Here is a 22,165-nt window from a genome sequence, read left to right on the forward strand (position 1 = left end):
AAAACTTGATTAGCATGCATTTCATTAACTAGAATTTCGTATTGTTTATAGCTTTTTTCCTTTGATATAAAATTTTCTAACCATGCGATGCACCAGTCTTAAATACGATACCATTTGCTGAGCTTATTAATAATAACAAAGGCACAGACATACCTGTGTACTCCAGAAGTGCTTATTAAGCTAGAAAGCTGTCACCGCAGGAAGTTCTCTGATGCTCCCCCTTAATCCCCCAATCAATTCCCCACCAACCTTTGTTTTGCTTTCATTTTTTTTAACAGGGTATGGGGTTTGTTTGTTTGTTTGTGGCCTGTTTAAGAATTTCCATTTAAATGGAATTATGCAATGAGTATTCTTTTGAGTAAGACTTTCTCATTTAGCATGTTTTTGAGGCTCAGCTATGTTCTTGTATGCATCACTAGTTGAATGCTTTCTTTTGTTAGAAGATACTGTCTGTACTTACCACACTGTGTCCAGTCACTTGGTGGAACTTTGGGCTCTCTCTGGTTTGGGGCCATTATGAACCAAGCTGCTATAAATAGCTTTGTACAAATCTTTTGCAGACCTATGTTTTCATTCCTTTTGAGTGAGTAATTAGGATTAGAATTACTGGATCATTGGCTAGGTATTTGTTTAGTTTTATAAAATGCTGTCAGACCTTTTACCAAAATGGCTGTACCATTTTAAAATCTTCCCAACAGTGTGTGAATATCTCAGTTGGTCATCATTGGTGTGTTTTCATGTTGGCCATTTTAATGGGTGTGTAGTATCTCATATTTTTTAATCTATCTGTTCCTCAAGAATGATGATATTCATCACTTTTCACTGTGTTTATTGGCCATTATCATGTCTTCTTTTGGAAATGCGTGCCCAGAACTTTTGCCCGCTTCTTAATTCTATTTTGTCGTCATTGAATGATAAGAATCCTTTATTAGACATTGGGACCAGTCCTTGAAGATATCTTTATGGACAGTATCTCCAATATATGACTTGTTTATACATTTTGTCATCATGGTGTTTTGATGAAGTCTGGTTTATCAGTTTTCTTTCTTTCAGGTTAGTGCTTTTTTATCACCTAAGGAAGCTTTGCCTCGAAGCCAAGTCACAAAGTTGACATCCTACAGCTTTTATAATTAAACTTGTAATAAATCTTGAATCAATTTCTGTGTATAGAAGTTGTGATAACAGTTGTGATTCACTTTTTTTTTTTTTTTTAACCTATAGATAACCAGTATCGCAGCACCAATTACTGGAAGGACTCAACCAAATAGATTGCTTTGGAAGCTTTTCCTACCAAAAATAAATGAATGAATGAATCTATGGTCATATCAGTGAGAGTCTACTTCGGGCTCCCTTGCTATCTGCTCTATGTCAGTGATCTCTCTGTAGGCCTTGTATCAGGACCATACTCTTTGAAATCTGTTGCTTTATGGTAGTAGGTCTCAAAGTAATGCTGTACAGCTACTTTTTTCTTTTCAAGATTCCCTAGGGTTTCTTTTCAGGTTGTTGCTTTTCTATGTGAATATTAAAATCTTCTTGGCAGTTTACACACAAAAGTTTACTGGGATTATTATTGAGATTGTCTGAATTTGAGATGCATTTGAGAACATTTATTGTTTAACAATATTCTTTTAATTCATGAACATCTTTTCTTTTGGTTTTATTGAAAGAGAATTGACATACAGCATTGTATACGTCTAAAGTGCACAGGGCAACCCCAGTGGCTCAGCAGTTTAGCGCCGTCGTGAACCCAGGGCATGATCCTGGGGACCCGGGATTGGGTCCCACATCGGGCTCCCTGCATGGAGCCTGCTTCTCCCTCTGCCTGTGTCTCTGCCTCTCTCTCTCTCCATGTCTCTCGTGATTAAATAAATTAAAAAAAAGTGTAAAGTGCACAGCATAATGACCTGATGTATATTTTGCAAAATGATTACCACAGTAAGTTAACATCCATCATCTCATATAGATACAAAAAAGGAGAAAAAAATTCTTTTCCATGTGATGAGAACTATTAGGATCTACTCTCTTAGCAGCTGTCAAATGATACCATACAGCAGTGTTAACTAGTCACGTTGTACATTAAATCACCAGTACTTATTTATCTTATAACTGGAAGTTTATACCTTTTGGCCACCTTCATCCAGTTCCTGCACCTCCCTCACCCCCTGCCTTGAACATCATTTAGGGATGTTTGTGTAGAGGACAACAGTAGTTTCTCCCACCAGCAGTTGGGGCAAGCACACTCACTGTCCATCATAAAAAAAAAACTCAGCTTCCCAAGCTCAATATTCCTCTCATAACATAAACATTGTATGGCCCTCGTGTGTCATCCTGTGGAACTGGGGCTCGGGGAACTGTAAAAAGAAGATGCTGGTACTCTGACTATTCAAATTGCTGTGAGTAGCAGAAGTCCTCTTATCTGTGACTCTGGAGTCTCTTGCCTCCTCCCACATCCATGAAACTGGCAGGCTCACTTGTTAGCTTGCAAATAGTGTAAAATCACAAACCAGTCGCAGTTCTTAACAGTTTCAGTTATGGTGACAGGAAGCTGACAAGGATGTGGTTTTCTCAAAGGGAAGGATGAAAGCCTCCTGGGTCAGTTGAAGAGATTTGAGGGAAATCCATGAAGATCAGTAGCTTGACATGTTGACCAGCTCCTCAACCTGGCAATAAATGGTTGTCTACTTCATTGTGGGAGGTGATTGCACACTGACCTCCTTGCTACGTGGTCACATTGGATCACAGCTGCCAAACACTGCTCTGATTATTGTACCTCCTTCCTGGACAGGAGGACATCCTCACTGGTTTGATGGGCAGACGGTACTGGCCCTTCTCGAATGGTTAAAGGACCGAAAGTCACAACCTCGATGGGCAGAAAGCAGGTGGATTGTTAGGACTTTGGCTGGTTCTCTTGGGAGATGAGGGGTTGGGACTTGTTAAAGCAGGAACAGCGAGGAAGCCCTGCTGCACCGTTTCTCCAACACTGTCATGCCACCATCAGGTCTATCGGGAGGTGACAGTAAAAGGCTCAGGGTTTTTTTTTGTTTGTTCAGTGGGTTCTGGCTGCCAGAGGGGTAGGTTTGGCCCTCTTGGAGATTTCCCAGAGACAGACAAATACCAGTGGGAAAATATTGATGATACAATGACTGGTATTCCTGGGGTTTTGACTGCCCCAAATTGGATTTCTAGTGTTGATGAAGGTGACCCACTAAGGAGTGAGAAGCCCTAAAAGTTGGAGATAAATTGTTGCCATCAGCCTCTCTGCCTGGAAAATTCTCCCCTGGCCTTTCTGCTAAAACCATGTAAGATGTCAGGACAGTGGAGCATCGAATAGCCATAGTTTAGTCACACGCCGTGAAATTGCTGCTCAGCAAGTCAGGCTTGAATCAACCAAAATGTGCAGACTGGCCCCAGCCAGATGAGACTGCTGAAATCAGTGATGTCAGTGATGGCCTTGCCACCTGGTAAAGGGCTTCATTACAATGGACTGAAAACACTAGAAGTGTGGTTGAGCCAGGAGGAGCTGCCGTGCTACTCGAATGTGCTTACTTACCAATACAGCACCTTTCCCTCTCTCTGCACCCCTGACCCTCTCTCCACCTCTGCTTGGACCCCAGCTGCTTTAGGGGAAGATGTTTAGGGGTCTGACCAAGCCCTGCCTGTCCTCAAAGGGGATTGCATACACATCCACCCCATATTCTAGGAACTTTGGACAGGGGAGGAGCTCAAACATTTTTAAATCTCTTGAGTACAGCCACCCAAGTCACCATCCTGTCCAGTCTTGCAGGAGTAGGTGGGACCTGAATTCAGCTGATGGGCTTTGGTCAAGCTTTGTACAATGGGGGAAGAAGTTAACGTGACCTCTTGGGTAGAGCGCATTGGGTCAGTTCAGTGTCCTGTTGCTATATATCGGAATCTGTTGTGGGAATTGATGTGTTGGTACTACAGGCTTCCCTATCCTGTAAGTTTCAGGGAGGAGTCTCCCAATCAGAAGGAACTTTGTGTAGATTGTAGTACATCTTTGGGGGTATGTAAGTTCCTCTGCAGATTGCCCATAGTGAGTAGGTTAGGATTTAGACTGACTGCCCTTGCCCTCTGGAATCACAGCTTTCACTCTATGGGTAGTGTCCTGGTAGGCATGTCAGAGGCCTCGGTCTCAAAAGCCTTGCCTGCAGTATCACCACCAGCAAGAGTGACTGACTCCCAACAAAATTGAGAGGTCTACTTGCTTTGTAAAGTAGCAACTTTATGGGCAGACTCATGGTTTGGACCCCCGTGTGCACTCAACAATAATTTTTCTCTCTTTAACCCCCACATGAGAAAGGAAGTCCAGTGCTTTATTGAGCTTTGGAGGTTGGAGACAGTGCATGCCTCACTTGGGCATTATTCTACTTGGTCCATTATATAGGCCAACTTGCAAATCAGCATCCTCTGAGGCCAAGTCTAGCAGGTTGTGTTGGAAGCTGTCCAGAGGTCTGCAGCTGTCTTGGCTGCAGGTACACCCCTTTTGAAAGGCAGCTAGCTTGTTCTCACCTTGCTGCCAGGCCCTCGTCGAAATTGAATGCCTGTGCCATGGAGGTCTTGTAAGTCTCAGGCCCAATACTCTAATTTTGAGTGGTGAATTTGGAATCAGTGACTACCCCAATGGGAAGGGCCCAACAGGCCTGGATTGTTCAACGGAAATGCCGTATTGAAGAACTAGATGCCTGGTCCCAGTGGCACGTTAGCTTTATGTGAAAAGTGGAAGGAACCTGTATCCCCCGCTCCTTCACCCTAACCCAAGCCACTGGCTCAGTAGGATCCTTGATTCGCAGAGTTCCCTGAGATGCCAAGCCTGGTTCACTCATGGTTCAGTTGAGCTGAAAACTGATGGTGCTTCATCCGCATCACCTGCTCTTGAGATGGGAAGCGGTTGCTCTGCTCAGTAGGCAAACCTCAGGGCGGTGCTCAGTGCTCTGCTCAGTTCTGCCCTTGGTGAACCCTGTGAGATGTGGACTGGCTCCTGGGCTGTGGCTTAGCCTTCGGTCTGCCACTTGGAAAATTCTGGACTGTTTTGAGTCACTCATGTAGTTGCTCATGTAGACACCCCTGGTAAGTGCCTGCTGTCTGATGAGACCAGCTGGAATCAAGCTGCTGGTTGAGCCGGCACCATCTAGGCTGTCATTGTGCCAGACATGACAACACATCTGCCATCACAGACTGGAGGCCTTATAAAAGCTCTCCTGTTTCTGGTGCACACGTGACCACTGCATGTCCAACATAACGATTCCTGCCAAACATTTACCTAATTGCCTGACAGGGGACCCATATCACATGGGCCTTTGCCCCACCTGCCTCTTGGCAGGCTGATTACATGGGACGTTTGAGCCTTACTCAGAGCTAATGGGTGCCTCCCGACTCTGGACACTTTCACTTATGATGTTGCTGTTCTAGTGCGACTGGCCAGCTTTGGCCATACCTAGTGACCTGTGAAACTAATCTGTGCCATATTTTCAGCCTCCCAGACCATGTGCAGTCTGACATCAGTATACCTTTATCTCCAGTGCCACTTAGTAATAGACTTACCATTAAGGCATTCAGTGGGCCTTCCATGTTCCCTACCATCCACAGATAGCATATGGCATCAGGGGGAATTGGACTAGGCTCTTCGAAACCCATGCAGAAAGGTTTCTGACTCTGTCTCCTTCATCTCATCCCCTCCTACTCTAAACATAGCAAAGCAATTGGATCACTGAATATAGGTTTCCCCAGGAAGGGATCATTTCATCTTAGCCGCTACCTGGGTTTTGATTAGGACAAAAGTTATGAGACGTTTTTTATATATCCATTTCAAAAATTCTAGATTCCATCCTTGATCATTCATGGGTATCTTTTTTCCCATAACAGCAACTGCAGACTGCTTTGGGTGACAGCCGAGCCAATGGGGATTTAGGGAATTTGAATTTAATTCTGCTCTAGCCACCTGAATTAATTGTCTTGCTGGACTTATAGGGGGAACCTAGATTATTAGGATAACGACCACTTATTTTAATCCTGCTGCTCACTGAGTTACCAACAGGGTCCACATTGGCCAAGGTGGAAGACTGTGTGAGCTGCAGAAAAATGCCCTCACTTCTCCTGTACCTGGCCCTTCATTGCAGAGGTCTGGGTGTGGGTAAGGTGTGATTGACAAGCAGGTGCCGTAATAGGAACATGTGGTGTTGGAGGGAAGGCACCAGTGCTGACACTTGGGGAAGAGAGCTGGGTGTGGTTCTCTCAAATTTTTGCAAGGGACTGCTCTCAGGCGGTCCCTCCGAAAACCAAGGACAAGATAATTATTTTAACTGAACCGTAAGCCATAACAAACTGAAAAGCTGTGTTGGAGGCACTTTCAGTGTATGGAAGGGCCACTTGGAGGAACCCCAGTCACCGAAAACAATACTTTCCAGGACCAACATGTGCACCATTGGGACTGTATTTGTATAAAATCCAGAAATTAACATGTTTCTCTCCCACACACGTGGTGACTTAGACCCTGAGGGTGGTCACTGAAGACTTAGAAGTGGTTAAAGAAAAGCAGCCAGTAGGTCATAGAACCCTCATAAGACTGTGGAGATCTCCAAAATGAGGCTACTCTTGATTACTCAGAGCAAATTGCTGGAGGGATAATTGACTTACTATTTCCTGCAGAGAGTTAGCCCTACTATGAGAGCCATAGAAAAAGTAGTAGGAAATTTGTTGCTGGCTTTCTCTGAAGTGAGCAGTAAAAATGCCTTGGCCCTGGAAGATGTTCAAGTCAGCCTCAGCTCACTGGCCGGGGTTGTATGGATGCTAGAATTGCTCTGGATTTCCTCCTTGTGGGCGAAGACAGAGCTTATGCAATTACTAATGCGTCCCGTTGTACCTGTATTAATGCCCCAGAGCAAGAGGAAAAATCAATTCAGAAACTTAAGGAGAAAGCCACGTGGCTTTTTGAGATAGATCCTAATTGTTTATGGGATTTGTTCAGCCACCTGGGTCCAGGACACTGGAGGCCTGGTTAAAGACAAGACCGCCGGGTAGCTCATTCTGATGCTTGGAGTCCTACAGATAGTAGCTTTAATTAAGTGCTGTGTGAGATAAATTGAATGGATTTGGTCCCAGCCTCTAATGGTCAGATTGATCACAGCAGCTGATGGAGTGGTATACTTAGGAAAATGTGCCAGAAGCCAAGACAGTGTGAATACAAGGGGTAGAGAGCGTTGGTGCACAGTTCTCGAGGGATCTCTTGCATTTCCTTATGTCTTGGGAACAGAGACTGCGAGTTTGTCCCAGACCCTTTTCAATAATATTGGTATAGCAAACAGTCTTGGAGACACAGTGGCTCCTTTCAGACCTTAGGGTAGATTTGCTGACAGCTTTGGATGATCAAGGAAGGGTAGGCATCCTAACTGACCGTTGAAAGATTTTGGTTTCCCAGGCTGAGAGTTACGCTCCTGTCTTGCCTGCCTACTGGATGAGCAGCTGTCACCTGGCCCTCTTTCTATTGCCCTGTAGGAACTGGGGCTCAGATGACTGGCACCACCAAATGCTGATACTCTGACAATTGCTATTGCTCTTGCTCTCTCAGTAATAGAGTATTTCTTCTCTGATGAGAAGCATTAGAGCATCCATGAAAATGTCAAAAGCTGACTCAGCAGATTGTAAATAGGTAAAATTTCAGTAAAAATTCTTAGTTATTGGAGGTCTGTTGCAAAAAATTCTTCCAACTCTGCTTTCTCTGAAAATAATATTTTCTTTAAACAGCTTTTATGAGATTAATTCACCTTCTAAACAGTTCACCCATTTAAATTGTACAGTTCAGGGCAGCCTGGGTGGCTCAGAGGTTTAGCACAGCCTTCGGCCCAGGGCGTGGTCCTGGAGACCTGGGATCGAGTCCCACGTTGGGCTCCCTGCGTGGAGCCTGCTTCTCTCTTTGCCTGTGTCTTTGCCTCTCTTTCTCTCTCTCTCTCTCTCTCTCTGTGTGTCTCATGAATAAATAAAATCTTTTTTAAAAAATTGTACATTTCATTGGCTGTGGTTTATACAGTGTTGCATCCATCACCACAGTCCATTTTAGACCATTTTCATCACTTCAGAAAGAAACCCATATCCACTAGCTGTCACCTGCTTATACGCCCACCTGCATGGCCTTCTCTCCCCACCATTGCCCCCCATTCCAGCCCTAAGCAGCCACTAATTTGTTGTCTGTCTCTAAAATCACCTGTTCTGGACATTTCTTAGAAATGAAATCATATAATTTATGGCCTCTTGTGACTGGCTTCTTTTACTTGGCCTAATATTTTCAGGGTTTATCCATATTGTAGTATGTGACAAGTACTTCATTTCTTTTTACAGCTGAATATTAATCCCTCATGTAGACACATATGTATTATTTGGTTTATCTAGTCTTCAGTTAATGGACTTTTGGGTTGTTTGTACCTGTTTACTATTAACAAATAATGCTGCTATAAACATTTATATACAAGTTTTGCTGGGGACAGAAGTTTCCTTTCTCTTGGGTGGATACCTAAAAGTGAAATCGCTAGGTCATATGGTAACTGTATATTTAACTTTTGGGGGATCTGGGGTGCCTGGGTGGCTCGGTGGTTTAGTGCCTGCCTTCCTCCCAGGGCGTGATCCTAGAGTCCCGGGATCGAGTTCCGCATTGGGCTCCCTGCATGGAGTCTGCTTCTCCCTCTGCCTATGTCTCTGCCTCTCTCTATGTGTGTCTCATGAATAAATAAATAAAATCTTTTTTAAAAAAAAAACTTTTGGGGGAATCTGACAGATTGTTTTTACAAAATGACTGCCCCATTTTACATTCCCACAAGCAGCATATAAGGTTCATTTCCTCTACATACTTGCCAACACTTGTCTTTTTTATATAGCCATCCTAATTGAGTATGAAGTGGTGTCTCCTTGTGGTTATGATACACATTTCCCTGCTGGCTAATGATGCTGAACATCTTTTCGTGTGCCTGCTGCCCATTTGTACATCCTCTTTGGAGAAATCTCTATTCAGATCCTTTGTCATTGTTAAACTGGCTTATCTTTTTATTATTGAGGTGTAAGACCTTTTGTATCAATATAGGTCTCTTACCAGTTATAATTTGCAAAAACTCTGTCCTATTTTGTGCGTTGTCTTTTCACTTTCTTGATGGGGTCCTTTGAAGCACAGAAGTGTTTCATTTTGATGTCCAGTTTATTCTTTTGTTGCTTTTGCTTTTGGTGTCATGTCTAAGAAATCATTGACTGATCCAGTTTAATAATTTTAACTCTTACAAATAAATCTTCGATCCATTTGAGTTAAATTTTGCATATGGTATGAGGTAAGAGTCCAACTTGATCTTTTGCATGGGGATATCTAGCTGTGCCAGCATTATTTGTCAAGGACTGTTCTTTCCCCCATTGAACGGTCTTGGCACCTTTGTAGAAACCATTTGACTTATACAAAACCATTACACAAGGGCTTATTTCTGGGCTCTCGCTCTCTCTTTCTCTTTCTCTTTTTTTAAGATTTCATTTATTTATTTGGGAGAGAGAGAGAGAACGAATGGGAAGCAGAGAGAGGGAGAAAGAGACTCCCCGCTGAGCAGGGAGCCTGATGTGGGGCTCAGATCCCAGGACCCTGAGATCATGACCTGAGCCGAAGGCAGACGCTTAACCAACTGAGTCACCCAGGCTCCCCTGGGCTCTCTTTTCTATCCCATTGGTCTCTATACCTGTCTGTATGCCAGTTTCACACTATTTTAATTACTATAGATTTGTAGTAATTTTTGACCTATAGAAGTGTGAGTCTAACTTTTTTTTTTTAAGATTATTGTTCTTCCTTTTGAAGAGCTATATAGTCCCTTGCAATTCCATAAAGATTTTAGGATTAGCGTGCCACTTTCTCCAAAGAAGTCATCTGGAATTTTACTAGGGATTACATTGAATGTTTAGGTTAATTTGGGAAATACAATAATAGTAATATTGTTACGTATCCTGATCCATGAACATGCAGTTTCTTCCCATTTCATTAGGTCTTTAATTTGTTTCAACAATGTTTTATAAATTAAATGTTTCCATGTAACAGATTAGTACCTTTTTTTGCTGAATTTATCCCTAAGTATTTTTTCCTTTTGATGCTATTTTGAATGGACCTGTTTTCTTTATTTCGTATTTGGTTTGATCATTGCTACTATATACAATGAATTCAGTATACTGGTATACAATTTAGTTTTGTATTCTACGATCTCGCTGAACTTGTTTGTTTTAATAGTTTTTATTGGACTCCTTACCATTTTTCTGTATCATGTCATTTGCAAGTAGAGATAATTTTACTTCTTCCTTTTCAGTGTGGATGCTTTTTTATTTCTTGCCTAATTATCCAGCAAGAGCTCTAGTATAATTGTCGTGTAGATATGGCAAGAGTACATACACATCCTTGTCTTCCTGATCTTAGGGGGGAAAGCATTCAATCTTCCACCATTGTGTGTGATGTTAGTTCTATGGTTTTTGTAGATGCCTTTATCAGGTTAAGGAAACTTCTGTTTCTATTTCTAATTTATCGTGAAGTGCTATTAAATTTTCTCAAGTGCTTGTTCTTCATCTGTTGAAATGAGATGTGATTTTTTTTTCTCTTTATCCTATTAATGTATAGCAAATTAAATTAATGAATTGGTTTTCAGATGTTAAGTCAACCTTGAATTCCTGGGATAAATCCTTCCTGACCATGATGATTTTTTTTTTTTACATATTGCTGGATTCAACTGCTCATATTTTGCTGAGGATTTCTGTGTCTAAATTTGTAAAAGATACTGATCTCTAGTTTCTTATTATGTCTTGGCTTTGTTATCAAGGTAATACTGGCCTCATAGAATGAGTTGTGAAGTGTTCTCTCTTCTAATTATTCAAAGAGTTGGTCTTAATCTTTCCTTTAAAAATTTGGTAGAATTCACCAGAAAAGCAATCTGGTCCTCCTGCGCTTTTTCTTTGTGGGAAGTTTTTGTTTCATTTTGTTTTTGTTGTTGGTTTTGTGTTTTGGTTTGGTTTGGTTTTTTTACACATTCGATCTTTTTGTTATAGGTCTATTTAGATTTTTTAAGTCTGCTTCATGAGTCTCTGTCTTTCCTGGAATTTATTCGTTTCATGTAAGTTATCCAAATTGGTGTTCACGGTATTAGAATTCTTTTTATTTCTCTGCTTTTGGTAGTTACCTTTTTCATTTTAATAATTGGAGTGTTCTCTTTTTTCTTGATTAGCCTAACAAGTTCAGTAAATTTGTTGATCTTTTCAAGGAAACTAGTTGTGTTGATTTTTTTATATTGCTTTCTTATTCTTTGTTCCATGAATGTCTACTCTAATTTTATTATTTACTTCTTTTTGCATGCTTTGGCTTTAGTTTGCTCTTTTTCCAGTGTCTATCTTTTCTTTCTTTTTCTTTTCTTTTCTTTTCTTTTCTTTTCTTTTCTTTTCTTTTCTTTTCTTTTTTCTTTTCTTTTCTATTTTATTTTATTTCTTTTCTTTTCTTTTCTTTTCTTTTCTTTTCTTTTCTTTTCTTTTCTTTTCTTTTCTTTTCTTTTCTTTTCTTTTCTTTTCTTTTTTCTTTTCTTTCTCCATCCATCCATCCATCCATCCATCCATCCATCCATCCATCATGATGGGGAGGGACAGAGGGAGAGGGACAAACAGATTCTGTGCTGAGCATGGAAATGATGCCTGCCTCAGTCAGTCCCAGGACCTGAGACCTGAGCCAAAAATCAAGAGTCTGACGCTTAACTGACTGAGCCACCCAGATGCCCTTTCCAGTGTCTTAAGGTGGATGGTTAGGTTATTGATTTTAAATTTTTCTTCTTGGGACACCTGGGTGGCTCACTGGTTGAGCATCTGCTTTTGGCTCAGGTCATGATCCCGGGGTCCTGGGGTCTAGTCCCGGATCAGGCTGCCCCAGGAAACCTGTTTCTCTCTCTGCCTATGTCTCTCTCTCTCTCTCATGAATAAATAAATAAAATCCTTTTTAAAAAATTCTTTTTGGGCAGCCCGGGTGACTCAGCGGTTTAGTGCCACCTTCAGCCCAGGGTGTGATCCTGGAGACCTGGAATCAAGTCCCACATTGGGCTCCCTGTATGGAGCCTGGTTCTCCCTCTGCCTGTGTCTCTTCCTCTCTCTCTCTCTCTCTCTCTCTCTCTCTCTGTGTGTCTCATGAATAAAGAAATAAAATCTTTTAAAAAAAAATTCTTCTTTTTCAATGTAGGCATATGCAACTATAAATTTCCCTCTCATTACTGTGTGTTGTGTTTTTGTATTACTTATCTTGAGGGACTTTCTAATTTCCCTTGTGATTTCTTCCTTGTCCCACATTAGTAAGTTTCTCAAATTTTTCTGTTAATTTTCATTTTCACTCCATTTTATTGGCGATAAGACTTTGTATGACTTCAATCTTCAGATTTATTGAGGCTCATGTTCTGGGCTGGCATATGGTCCCTGCTGGGGAATGTTCCATGTGTGCTTAAAGGAATTACATTGTGCTGTTGTTGAGCAGAGTGTTCCCTGGATGTCTGCTGGGTGTTGTTCTGGACTTCTGTTACCTTGTTGATCTTCTGTGTATTTTGCCCATTACTGAATGTGGGAGTTGAAGTCTCCAACTCTTACTGTTGAATTGTCATTTCTCTTCTTACTCTTCTGTCAATCTTAGCTTTGTGTATTTTTTGGCTCTCACTAGATATGCTTGTAACAATTACATATTTCTGTATGTTGTAGATCTAGCAGTGCAACTGTATATGTGTTGTTTTATAGAGTTGCTCTTTATGTAAGAAGAAGGCAGAAAAATGGGCATTTTGAACTTTAAGAATTACATAATTATCTCTACCGGTCCTTATTGGGCTTTTGTGTGTGAATTCTGGCTTATATCTGTTTACAGCCTGAAAAACTTCCATGGGTATTTTTTGCAAAGCAGGTCTGCTAACAACAAATTTTATTTTTATTTATCTGGGAGTATCTTTATTTTGTTTTCATTTTGGGTGAGGAAGTGGTTTGTAGACTTTTATTTTAGAGCAGTTTTAAGATTCACGGCAAAATTGAGCAGAAAGAACAGACTGTTCCCATATACTTCCTGCCCCTACACATGAACGGGTCTGCCCCACGTCATGGTCATCCCTGACCAGAGTGGTGCCATTGTCACAGTCAATGAACCTGCACTGACCAGCCATATCACACCCAGTCTACAGTTTACGTTAGGGTTCACTCTTGGCCTTGTACATGCACTGGGTTTTGATAAATCTGTAATGACATTTATCTACCATTCTAGGATCATAGAGAATAATTTCACTGCTGTAAAACTCTTCTGGTTTCACCTGTTCGTTCCTCTGTCCACACTAACTGACCTTTTTACAGTCTCTACAGTTTTACCTTTTCCAGAATTGTTGTACAGTTGGAACCACACAGAAAAACTTTTCTGTTTTTTTGGTTTTTTGTTTTTTGTTTTTTTATTCAAGAGAGACACACAGAGAGAGGCAGAGGCAGAGGGAGAAGCAGGTTCCCTGTAGGGAGTCTGATGTGGGACTCATTCCTGGGACTCCAGGATCATGACCTGAGCTGAAGGCAGATGCTCAACCGCTGAACCACCCAGGTGTCCCCCCTTTTCTGTTTTCATTTCTGAAGGATAGCATTGCTGGATTGAATCAGATTCTTAGCTGGCGTTGTTTTCGTGTAGTACCTTGAATGTTGTCCCACTGCCTCTTTCCTCCATGATTTCTGATAAGAAGTTAGCTATTAACCTTATTAGAATTCCCTTGTAACTGAGCAGTTGTATCCCTCCTGCTGCTTCTAGGTTTTCTCTTTGCCCTGACTTTCAGTATTTTGACTATAACATGTATTTCTAGATCTCTGCATTTATCCTAAACTTGGGATGTTGTCACCCATTTTTTTCGAACACTTTTCTGCTCCTTCCTCTCCTCGTGCTCCCCATTAGCACATATGTTGGTGTGCAGATGCATGTCTCTTTTTGGTTCCGTTTATTTTGTTTGTTCTGTATTCTTCTTTGCATAATTTCCATCCATCTTTTTTTTTCAAGTCGATTGATTCTTCTGCCAATTCAGGTCTGTCGAGCACCCATAATTAAAAAGTTTTTCCTTTTCGGGATGCCTGGGTGGCTCAGTTGGTTGAGCGTCTGACCCTTGGTTTCAGCTCAAGTCATGGAAGCCTGCTTAAGATTCTCTCTCTCCCTCTGCCCCAGCCCCCTGCCTTTTAAAAAAAGAAAAGAAAAAAGGAAAAAAAAGTTTTTTTATTTTAGTCATTGTACATGAATTTGCCTTTGGTTCTTTTTTTGCATTTCTAGCTCATTAACAATATTCTTTGTTTAAGGTGATACTGTCTTCATACTTTACTTCTCTAAGCATGGTGTCCTTATTTGAAGTCTTTGTTTGCTGTACCTGGTATCTCTCCCTTTCACCAGCAGTTCCTGTTGCCTGCTTTCCCCCTGATGTGTGGGCCATTTGTTGTTATTTGCTTGGTGGTTTGTTTTGTGACCGACTATATTATTTTAGTGAAATCTATTACCCTACTCTACGAAGACTTCCATGGACTCCTCAGTGGGCACAGTCTTGAACAGTCCTGGAATAATAGTGATTTCATAGAGCTCTCTTTGGCTCTCTCCTTCCCTGGTCCTGTAAGCTGCTAACTTTATTTGGTATTACACCTAGCCTGTTAAGACTCCACTGATGACTGGTTGACCACTCTCTTGTTTTGTTTTTTGTTTTTTGTTTTTTTTGTTTTTTTACAATGTCTGGTGCATTAATTGCTCAGCAGTCTGATCCAGGTAAATTTGGATAAAGGTAGTTCTGAGACCAGTCTGAGGTTTGTTCTTATCCTAGGAGGGCTCTTAGCTGGCTTTCCTGGTGACTAGATGAGTTAGGGTTTAGTTTGTTGTCTTCATTATCATTTTCAAGAGCATCCTTAGGTTTAAACTTAACCCCTACTCTGTCTCAAACAAAGTCAGTTATTTGGAGGGGGAACAGTTTTCTTTTCTTATGGATTACCTCTCCCCCAGGGCAAACCGTCTGAACCACTAGTCTGGGTGCTGAGTGGACTGGTAGCCTTTGATAATTCTCTGCCTTGCCTCTGCCAACATAAAACCTCTCCCCTAGGAATGACTCAGGGCAGAATTGGTCACAGTCCCCAATATTTTTGCCCTGTCCCCCTGGGATAGAACCTCCTTATGAATAGAGGTCAGCTAGAGGAAATGAGCCCCTGATCTCTCAGCCATACTAATCAGTGGTTTTTACCTCTTCTACTCTGAGTGGAAGCTTAGAAATGTTGGTAGCCTGTCTCTCCTGGCGACATTTGATGAGCTTTGATTGGGAGCTGAGAGAGGGGAGAGCGAGCCTGTATTCTTGGCTTTACTCAGAATGAGCTTCTGTCATACTGAATGAACTGAGGGTGGGTGGGGAAAGAAGTAGGTCTTGGCTCAGATATCATAAACTCTCTGTTCTTATTGAGTGTTAACAGACTTTCTTGAATAAATGTTCCTTCGTTTGCTCTATGGCCTTAGGACAATTTCCAGAGACTTTAGGGTTTTGTGATATTTTTTTTTTTTTTTTTTTGGTAATAGTTTTTACCAGCTTTGCTTATTTGATTGAGGAATGTGTTTATAGAGCTCCTTATTTTTACCGCCATCCCTGAATTGGAACTCCACCTTTGCTTTTGAAGCTTTTTTTTCTTTTTAATAAAGAATTCTGAGTTGACAGGTCCTTCCTTCAGTGCTTTAAATATGTTTCCTTTGTCTCCTGTCCCCCATTGTTTTGGCCCCGTCTATAAGTCTTCTCCCATCCTCTACCCGCTGGCTAGTTGACGTTACCCTTATCTTGGTTTGTTTAGGTTTGACTATGATGTCCATTGGTATGATTCATGCTGAACACCTGCTTTCCTCCCAAGATTCTGGAATTTTGATACATGCTAGGCAGAGGATGCCTCTGTGGCCAGCCCCCAATAAAAACTCCTAGGCAGGAAGTATTTAATGAGCTCTGATACACAGCATTTTCCATGTGTTGGTGACAACTTGTTGCTGGAGGAATGAAGCACATCCTGTGTGACTCCCCCGGGAAAGGACCCTTGCAAGCTTGTGCTCAGTTTCCCTCGGACTTTCTCCCACATGTTTTTCCCTTGGCTCATCTTGCTGAGTGTCCTTGCACTGTGTTAAATCATAGCCACGAGTGAGACTGTATGCCAAGTCCTGTGAGTCCTCCTAGTGAATCCTCAAACCTGGAGGTGGACCTGGGTGCCCCCAACACACCAATTGTTGTTTTCCACCAGTCTATTGTAGTTGAGGAGTCTGCCTGAAATTTGAGAGGGTTTGTAATGTTGTTTCAGGGGGCTCCTCCTTCTGTGGGGCCCTCCTGTCAGACCTCCACTGGATTTCTAGCACTCTCTCAACTCCTGACTCTGCCTTCTGACTCCCGAGGCCTGGAAGACTGCACTCTGCATGAGTCCTCCCAGCTGCAGATTGGGGAGTGCAGAAGCCTTTGAGCTTCCTTGTTTGAAGGGTCCACTTCCCCCACCCCCCACCCCGACCCCATTTCTACCGGCTTTTGGTTTCTTTACATTGTTGTCAAATACCTATGTCTATATTATTCCTTTACTTCTTGCAAGGGAACTGTCTGCCTGTGTTTTTAATAGTTAACAAATGTTCCTAGTAATTCAGGCAACTTTTCCTGTTCTTAATAGTAAACACAACTTTTAAATGGCTGGTGAAACACATCTTCTTTATATAAAGAGCTGTTGCTTTCTACAGATCCACTAGAATTCTTTGATAAAAGCAGGGGTTTTGTTTATTCATTTTTTCCATAGCAATGCTCTCTGGTCCCAAATGTTCCAGCCATTGGTGTAAGACCCAAATCTGAGAAAAAGCTTTCAGCCTTTCTTGTGGTTTCAAAGTTATCTTGGCAGCCGGCTCCCACTGTTCTGGCTGGGAGGAATCACAGCAAGTATTAGCAAGCAGCATCTAGCTGACAAGGTTATCGATGATGATACAATGTGCCAAACTTTTCCTACTGTGAGTTTTTTGCAACTTTGGTCTTTTCTTATAAGCTGATATATTTGCAAGCCTTGCCCTGATACAATTTCTAGGCTGTTTGGCATTTAATTGTAACAATTGCAGAGTTAATCTTTCTTCCAGCTCTTCCTGAGCTCTTTACCCAGTTTGGGCTTCTCTGTGGGTTTTTGTTTCTGTGTTAAGGAACCTTTGTCCATCCTGTCCTGGCTTCTGCCGCTCTGTGGCACGTTTCAGCACATTCCCAGAGCCACAGATACCAGGATGTGCTCTGAGGTAAGTGAGGCGGATTAGGTGTTTGGAATTATCTTTTGACTAATTTCACTGCTCCACAAACATCAGAGGACTTTGTAATGTTAAGGAAAGCCTTGTTTGACTTGTGTCACATCTTGGCTTTTTAGGTTGAGTTTTAGAAGGAAATCCCAACTAAAAGAACTTTGATCAGCTTACTGTGTTTGCCACCTGTAGTCAAGGCTGTTGTGATTTGGATTCGCCAGAATTTTACTATACATCTGATTGTGGGTAACATAGCAGAACATCTAGGTAATTTGGATGAGATTTTCGTGCCTTCCTTTCTTCATTTTGTCTTGGCTTTTAAGAATCTTAGGAGAACTTGTCTGCAGTTCTATATTTCTGAAGTTTGTTTTTTATAAAATTCTTTGCATTGAGATTCTATAACCAAAGGGCGATACCCGTGGATATACTTTAAAAAGACTGTTCACTGACACTAGTTTGTAGAAACAGCGATGTTAGCAGGGAGAGGAAGAATTCCAGGGGAAGGGACTGAAAACCTGACGGAAGATTTATTCACGTGTTTCTCTTATGATCAAGGTTTTCCTCCCTTAGCACCATAAAAGTGCTCTGGAAATAATTTTAGTCTTATTATTACAGTAAAATTTTTTTGAATCGGGTGATGCCTTTTTGTGGGAAACTAATTTATTTTAGCCCCAGGAATCAACAGGACTTTACCTTTAAGCTTTCAAAGGGGGAAGAAGAACGTGTGTCCTTGGCTGGTGGAGAGAGGGTGTCATGTACCCAGTTTAGTCTGAGGTTGGTATCAGAGGACTGTGGTCATTGGCCTTAAACCCTACTCTGCGTCTAGTGCCCGGAGTGACTTTTGTAGACCTGCCACTTGAAAGGTATGGTTGCTGGCTCCTTATCCGCCATATGTGTCTTGTTAGTTTGCAAACCATGTTCCCCATGAGAATTAGTAGGACAGCAAGTCTGCAACCTGAATGTCATATGTCCAGTTGCTTCCTCACAGTCTCCTGCGGGGGTCGGCAAACTGTGGCCTACAGGTTAGCTCAAAGAATGGTGTTTACCTTTTTCAATACTTGAGAAACAATCAAAAGCTTAATATCTCATGATATAAGTAGATTTATAAAACTAATTTTAGGGTCCATGAATAGAACTGTGTTGTTTTTAGTGTCTTGTCATTTACATGTTGTTTGTGGCTGTTTTTGTGCTGCAGTGACCAGAGTTCAGTGGTTGGGAGCCCATATGGCTCATGTGTCCCTAAAGTTTGCCAACCCCCAATCTAATGTGTCCCCCATTTCTGCCCGCCTCCCATGTCTACACAAAGTCTGGCCACTGAGTATACATGAAACACAGCATATGCACCACCACAGCTCTGACAGAGAGGGACAGGCCTGGTGGGGGGCTGCCAAGTGAAGGTTCCCATGGGTTCTGGCCCTAGAGGAAAACACCAGTGATACGAGGAGAGGAGGAGCAAGAATCTCATCTCACTTTACTAGATTCCCCTTCAGCTTTAAGAAAATGGAAGACGGAAAGTGTGGTTTAGTTGACTCTTGGACAACATAGGTTTGAACTACATGAGTCCTCTTGTAGCAGATTTTTTCTGATAAATACAGTGCAGTACTCTAAATGTATCTTCTCATACTTAAGACTTTCTTAGTAACATTTTCTTTTCTCTACCTTACTTTATCATAAGAATACAGTATGTCAGTATGTACAAAATATGTGTTAATCAATTGTGTATGTTATCATCGGTAACGCTTCCAGTCAGTAGTAAGCTATTATTAGTTGTTTTGAGAGGAGTCAAAAGTTATATGCAGATTTATTTTTTGTTTACTGCCTTGAGGTGGGGGTCGGTGCCCCTACCTCCCATGTAGTTCAAGGATCAACTGTACCTCATGCTTCTGGAATGGAAATTGAGGTAGAAAAAAAATAAGATTACAATGCAGCTTTCTCTTGAGAGATCATCCCTTTACTCCTTGTCTTTAACACTTCTAAACTATTTCTGCTGTAAAATTGATTCACATGGAATTTTCTAGAAATAAGTCTTTATATGTAATTTTTCACAAGCAAAGGAGCAGGGAGAAAAATCACTATCAAAGCTTTCAGTGCCACATTATGGACTGTGTGGACTTACATATGCAGATCCAACGTTAGTTGTTAGTTAATAATCTAGAAAGATTATTAGTTATCTCTGTAGAGATCTGTTAGGCATGAAACCTGCCACCTACTGATACAAGTCCTTTCTTTACCTTTTTGCACAGAAGCCATAATGTATATTTACTTTAGGCTTTTCTATAGTTAAGGGCTTTAATTCCCTATATCCCAGCTAGACATATTGGAGAGTTGTTTTTGGTTTTTTGTTTGTTTGTTTGTTTGTTTGTTTGTTTGTTTGTTTGTTTAAGGGGGTGGATTTTGAAAAGGGAAAATGATGGGGTAAGGTATTCTCTCTTTCTCCAAAAGTGTCTATTGTTGTATTCCAAATTAGCCTCTGTTACTTTGGACTGTTGGAGAACTAGGCATACCATTATGTCATCCTACCTGACCTGTAGCTTTGCCAGAAATTTATTGATGTTCTTGGTAATTGATGGACTTTGACTTTGCATCCTTAATTAAAGAGCTGCTCTATGGCTGTGGGCCTCTCCCTATAAGGTACAGAGAGGTGCACGCTGCCGCAGGGGAAGCAGGCTGATCGTGTTTACGTTAACTATAGAGAGGTTCCAGTAGATTCTAAGCATTTTCCCAACTACACGCCGAATATTAGGTCAAATATATTTTGTTCACTTGAGTCATCAGATATCTCCCATTTACACTTAAGAACGTGAAGGTACTAGAATTTGTCGCAGTTATAACTATCTTTCATGACAAATTCGTAAATTTGTGTAAATTCATAAATTAGCCACTGGATGTACTGATCACCAAATTCAAAGATTAGCAGCATCTTCTTTAAAGACATTAGCCCAAAATTAGTTCAAACCAAGATTTGGAGGTGAATAACTTGCCATTTTGTTATTGATACAACATCATGAATTCTATGGACCTCTCTCGGCTTTAACCGAGTAAATAATACTTGCAATACTGACCATGTTCCTTCAGTGAGCCAGTTGCACACCTCAGAAGACTCCGAGCCCTGCATAGCTGTTTACCTCAGCCAAGCTGGTGCTTGAGGACCTGCCGTTGGTACCCTAAGCATGACCACGCAGAAGACTGTAGATGACTAGTCTGTTCCAGCTGGAACTGAGAACCAACTCGGGTGGTCAGGGGCGGAGGTAAAAACAGAGCCCCCTTTGAAGCACAGGAAAGTAAGCTCCCCAGTGTGCATCCATGTGATCTGGGCATAAAATTTTAGCATTTCGTCTGACTTAATTTCACAGAAATTGCTAAAATCCCCAGTGTTCCGTTCCTGTTCTCTTTTCAGATGATTCGGCTGAGGAGAGAGGTCATTCTCCGTACCTGTTGCGGTTTTTATTATTTTTGATGCTTCTTTATGAAACTTGCCTCTTTTTTTCCAGACAATACGTTGACACCTCTTTCTTTTCTGTGTATGAACAGGTTGAAAGGATCGTTGACAAAAGGAAAAACAAAAAAGGGAAGACCGAATATCTGGTTCGGTGGAAGGGCTATGACAGTGAGGACGACACCTGGGAACCAGAACAGCACCTTGTGAACTGTGAGGAGTACATTCACGACTTCAACAGACGCCACACCGAAAAGCAGAGAGAGAGCACACTAACCAGAACAAACAGGACATCCCCAAACAATGCCAGGAAACAGATCTCCAGATCCACCAACAGCAACTTTTCCAAGACCTCTCCTAAATCGCTTGTGATCGGCAAAGACCACGAGTCCAAAAACAGTCAGTTATTTGCTGCCAGCCAGAAGTTCAGGAAAAACACAGCTCCATCTCTCTCAACCCGGAAGAACATGGACCTAGCAAAATCAGGTATAAAGATCCTTGTGCCTAAGAGCCCCATTAAGAGCAGGACCGCAGTGGACGGCTTTCAGAGTGAGAGCCCCGAGAAACTGGACCCCGTCGAACAGGGTCAGGAGGACACGGTGGCCCCCGAAGTGGCAGCCGAAAAGCCAGTCGGAGCTTTATTGGGCCCTGGTGCAGAGCGAGCTAGGATGGGGAGCAGGCCCCGGATACACTCATTAGTGCCTCAGGTGTCTGGGCCCGTGACTGCAGCCATGGCCACGGGATTAGCTGTCAACGGAAAAGGTGAGTGTCCAGGTGAGCTGCTCAGCGGCAGCGTCCCCATCCGTGGCCACGGGCCGTGGCTCCACGTGCCGGCGATGTCCTCAAGGTGCACTGGCACCCCTGCTGCCGCGTTGGGCCTGCTCTAGAAGCTCCGAGCTGGTACAGCCTCTGCCTTTCCTTGAAGACTTTGCCATTTCTCTCCTAAGTCAGCGCTAGCTGTCTCTGTTGACTCGTGTCCGCAAACTGTCCCGCCGCATCAGCCTGCTTTGAACAGTGTCTCCTCACTCTAAATCGGTTACGCTTGGGATTTTTCTGTTTTCTTTTTTCTTTTCTTCTCTTTCTTTTCTTTTCTTTTCTTTTTCTTTTCTTTTCTTTTCTTTTTTTTTTCTCTTCTTTTTTTTTCTCTTCTTTTCTCTTTTCTTTTCTTTTCTTTTTTAAGATTTTATTTATTTCTTTGAGAGAGAGCAAGTGAGAGCACAAGCAGGGAGAGGGAGAAGCGGAATCCGATGGAAGGGAGGGTAGCAGGGAGCCCGACGTGGGGCTCCATCCCAGGACCCCGGATCATGACCTGAGCCGAAGGCACACCCTTAACTGACTGGGCCCCCCAGGCGCACCACGCTTGGTATTTAGCTTCCTAGCAGGTTTCTTTGAGAACCTTTATACATCTTAGACACGGAGTCTGAATTTTC

General features: G+C 42.1%; 1 protein-coding gene across 7 annotated transcripts in view; it reads left to right on the forward strand.

The window, feature by feature from the left end:
- The window catches only part of CDYL (chromodomain Y like), a 230,361-nt gene that overhangs the window by 139,109 nt on the left and 69,087 nt on the right, over window positions 1-22,165 (forward strand). For 4 of the 7 annotated variants that reach the window (XM_038584070.1, XM_038584071.1, XM_038584073.1 and 1 more), the window contains one exon: window positions 20,831-21,497. In XM_038584070.1, the coding sequence (XP_038439998.1) occupies window positions 20,831-21,497 (667 nt within the window). Of the gene's footprint in view, window positions 1-17,148; window positions 17,300-20,830; window positions 21,498-22,165 lie in introns of those variants that run through there. The other 3 variants (XM_038584075.1, XM_038584076.1, XM_038584074.1) reach the window with 2 other exon arrangements.

The sequence above is a fragment of the Canis lupus genome, chromosome 35 (assembly GCF_011100685.1).
Source record: "Canis lupus familiaris isolate Mischka breed German Shepherd chromosome 35, alternate assembly UU_Cfam_GSD_1.0, whole genome shotgun sequence".
NCBI classification, from domain to species: domain Eukaryota; kingdom Metazoa; phylum Chordata; class Mammalia; order Carnivora; family Canidae; genus Canis; species Canis lupus.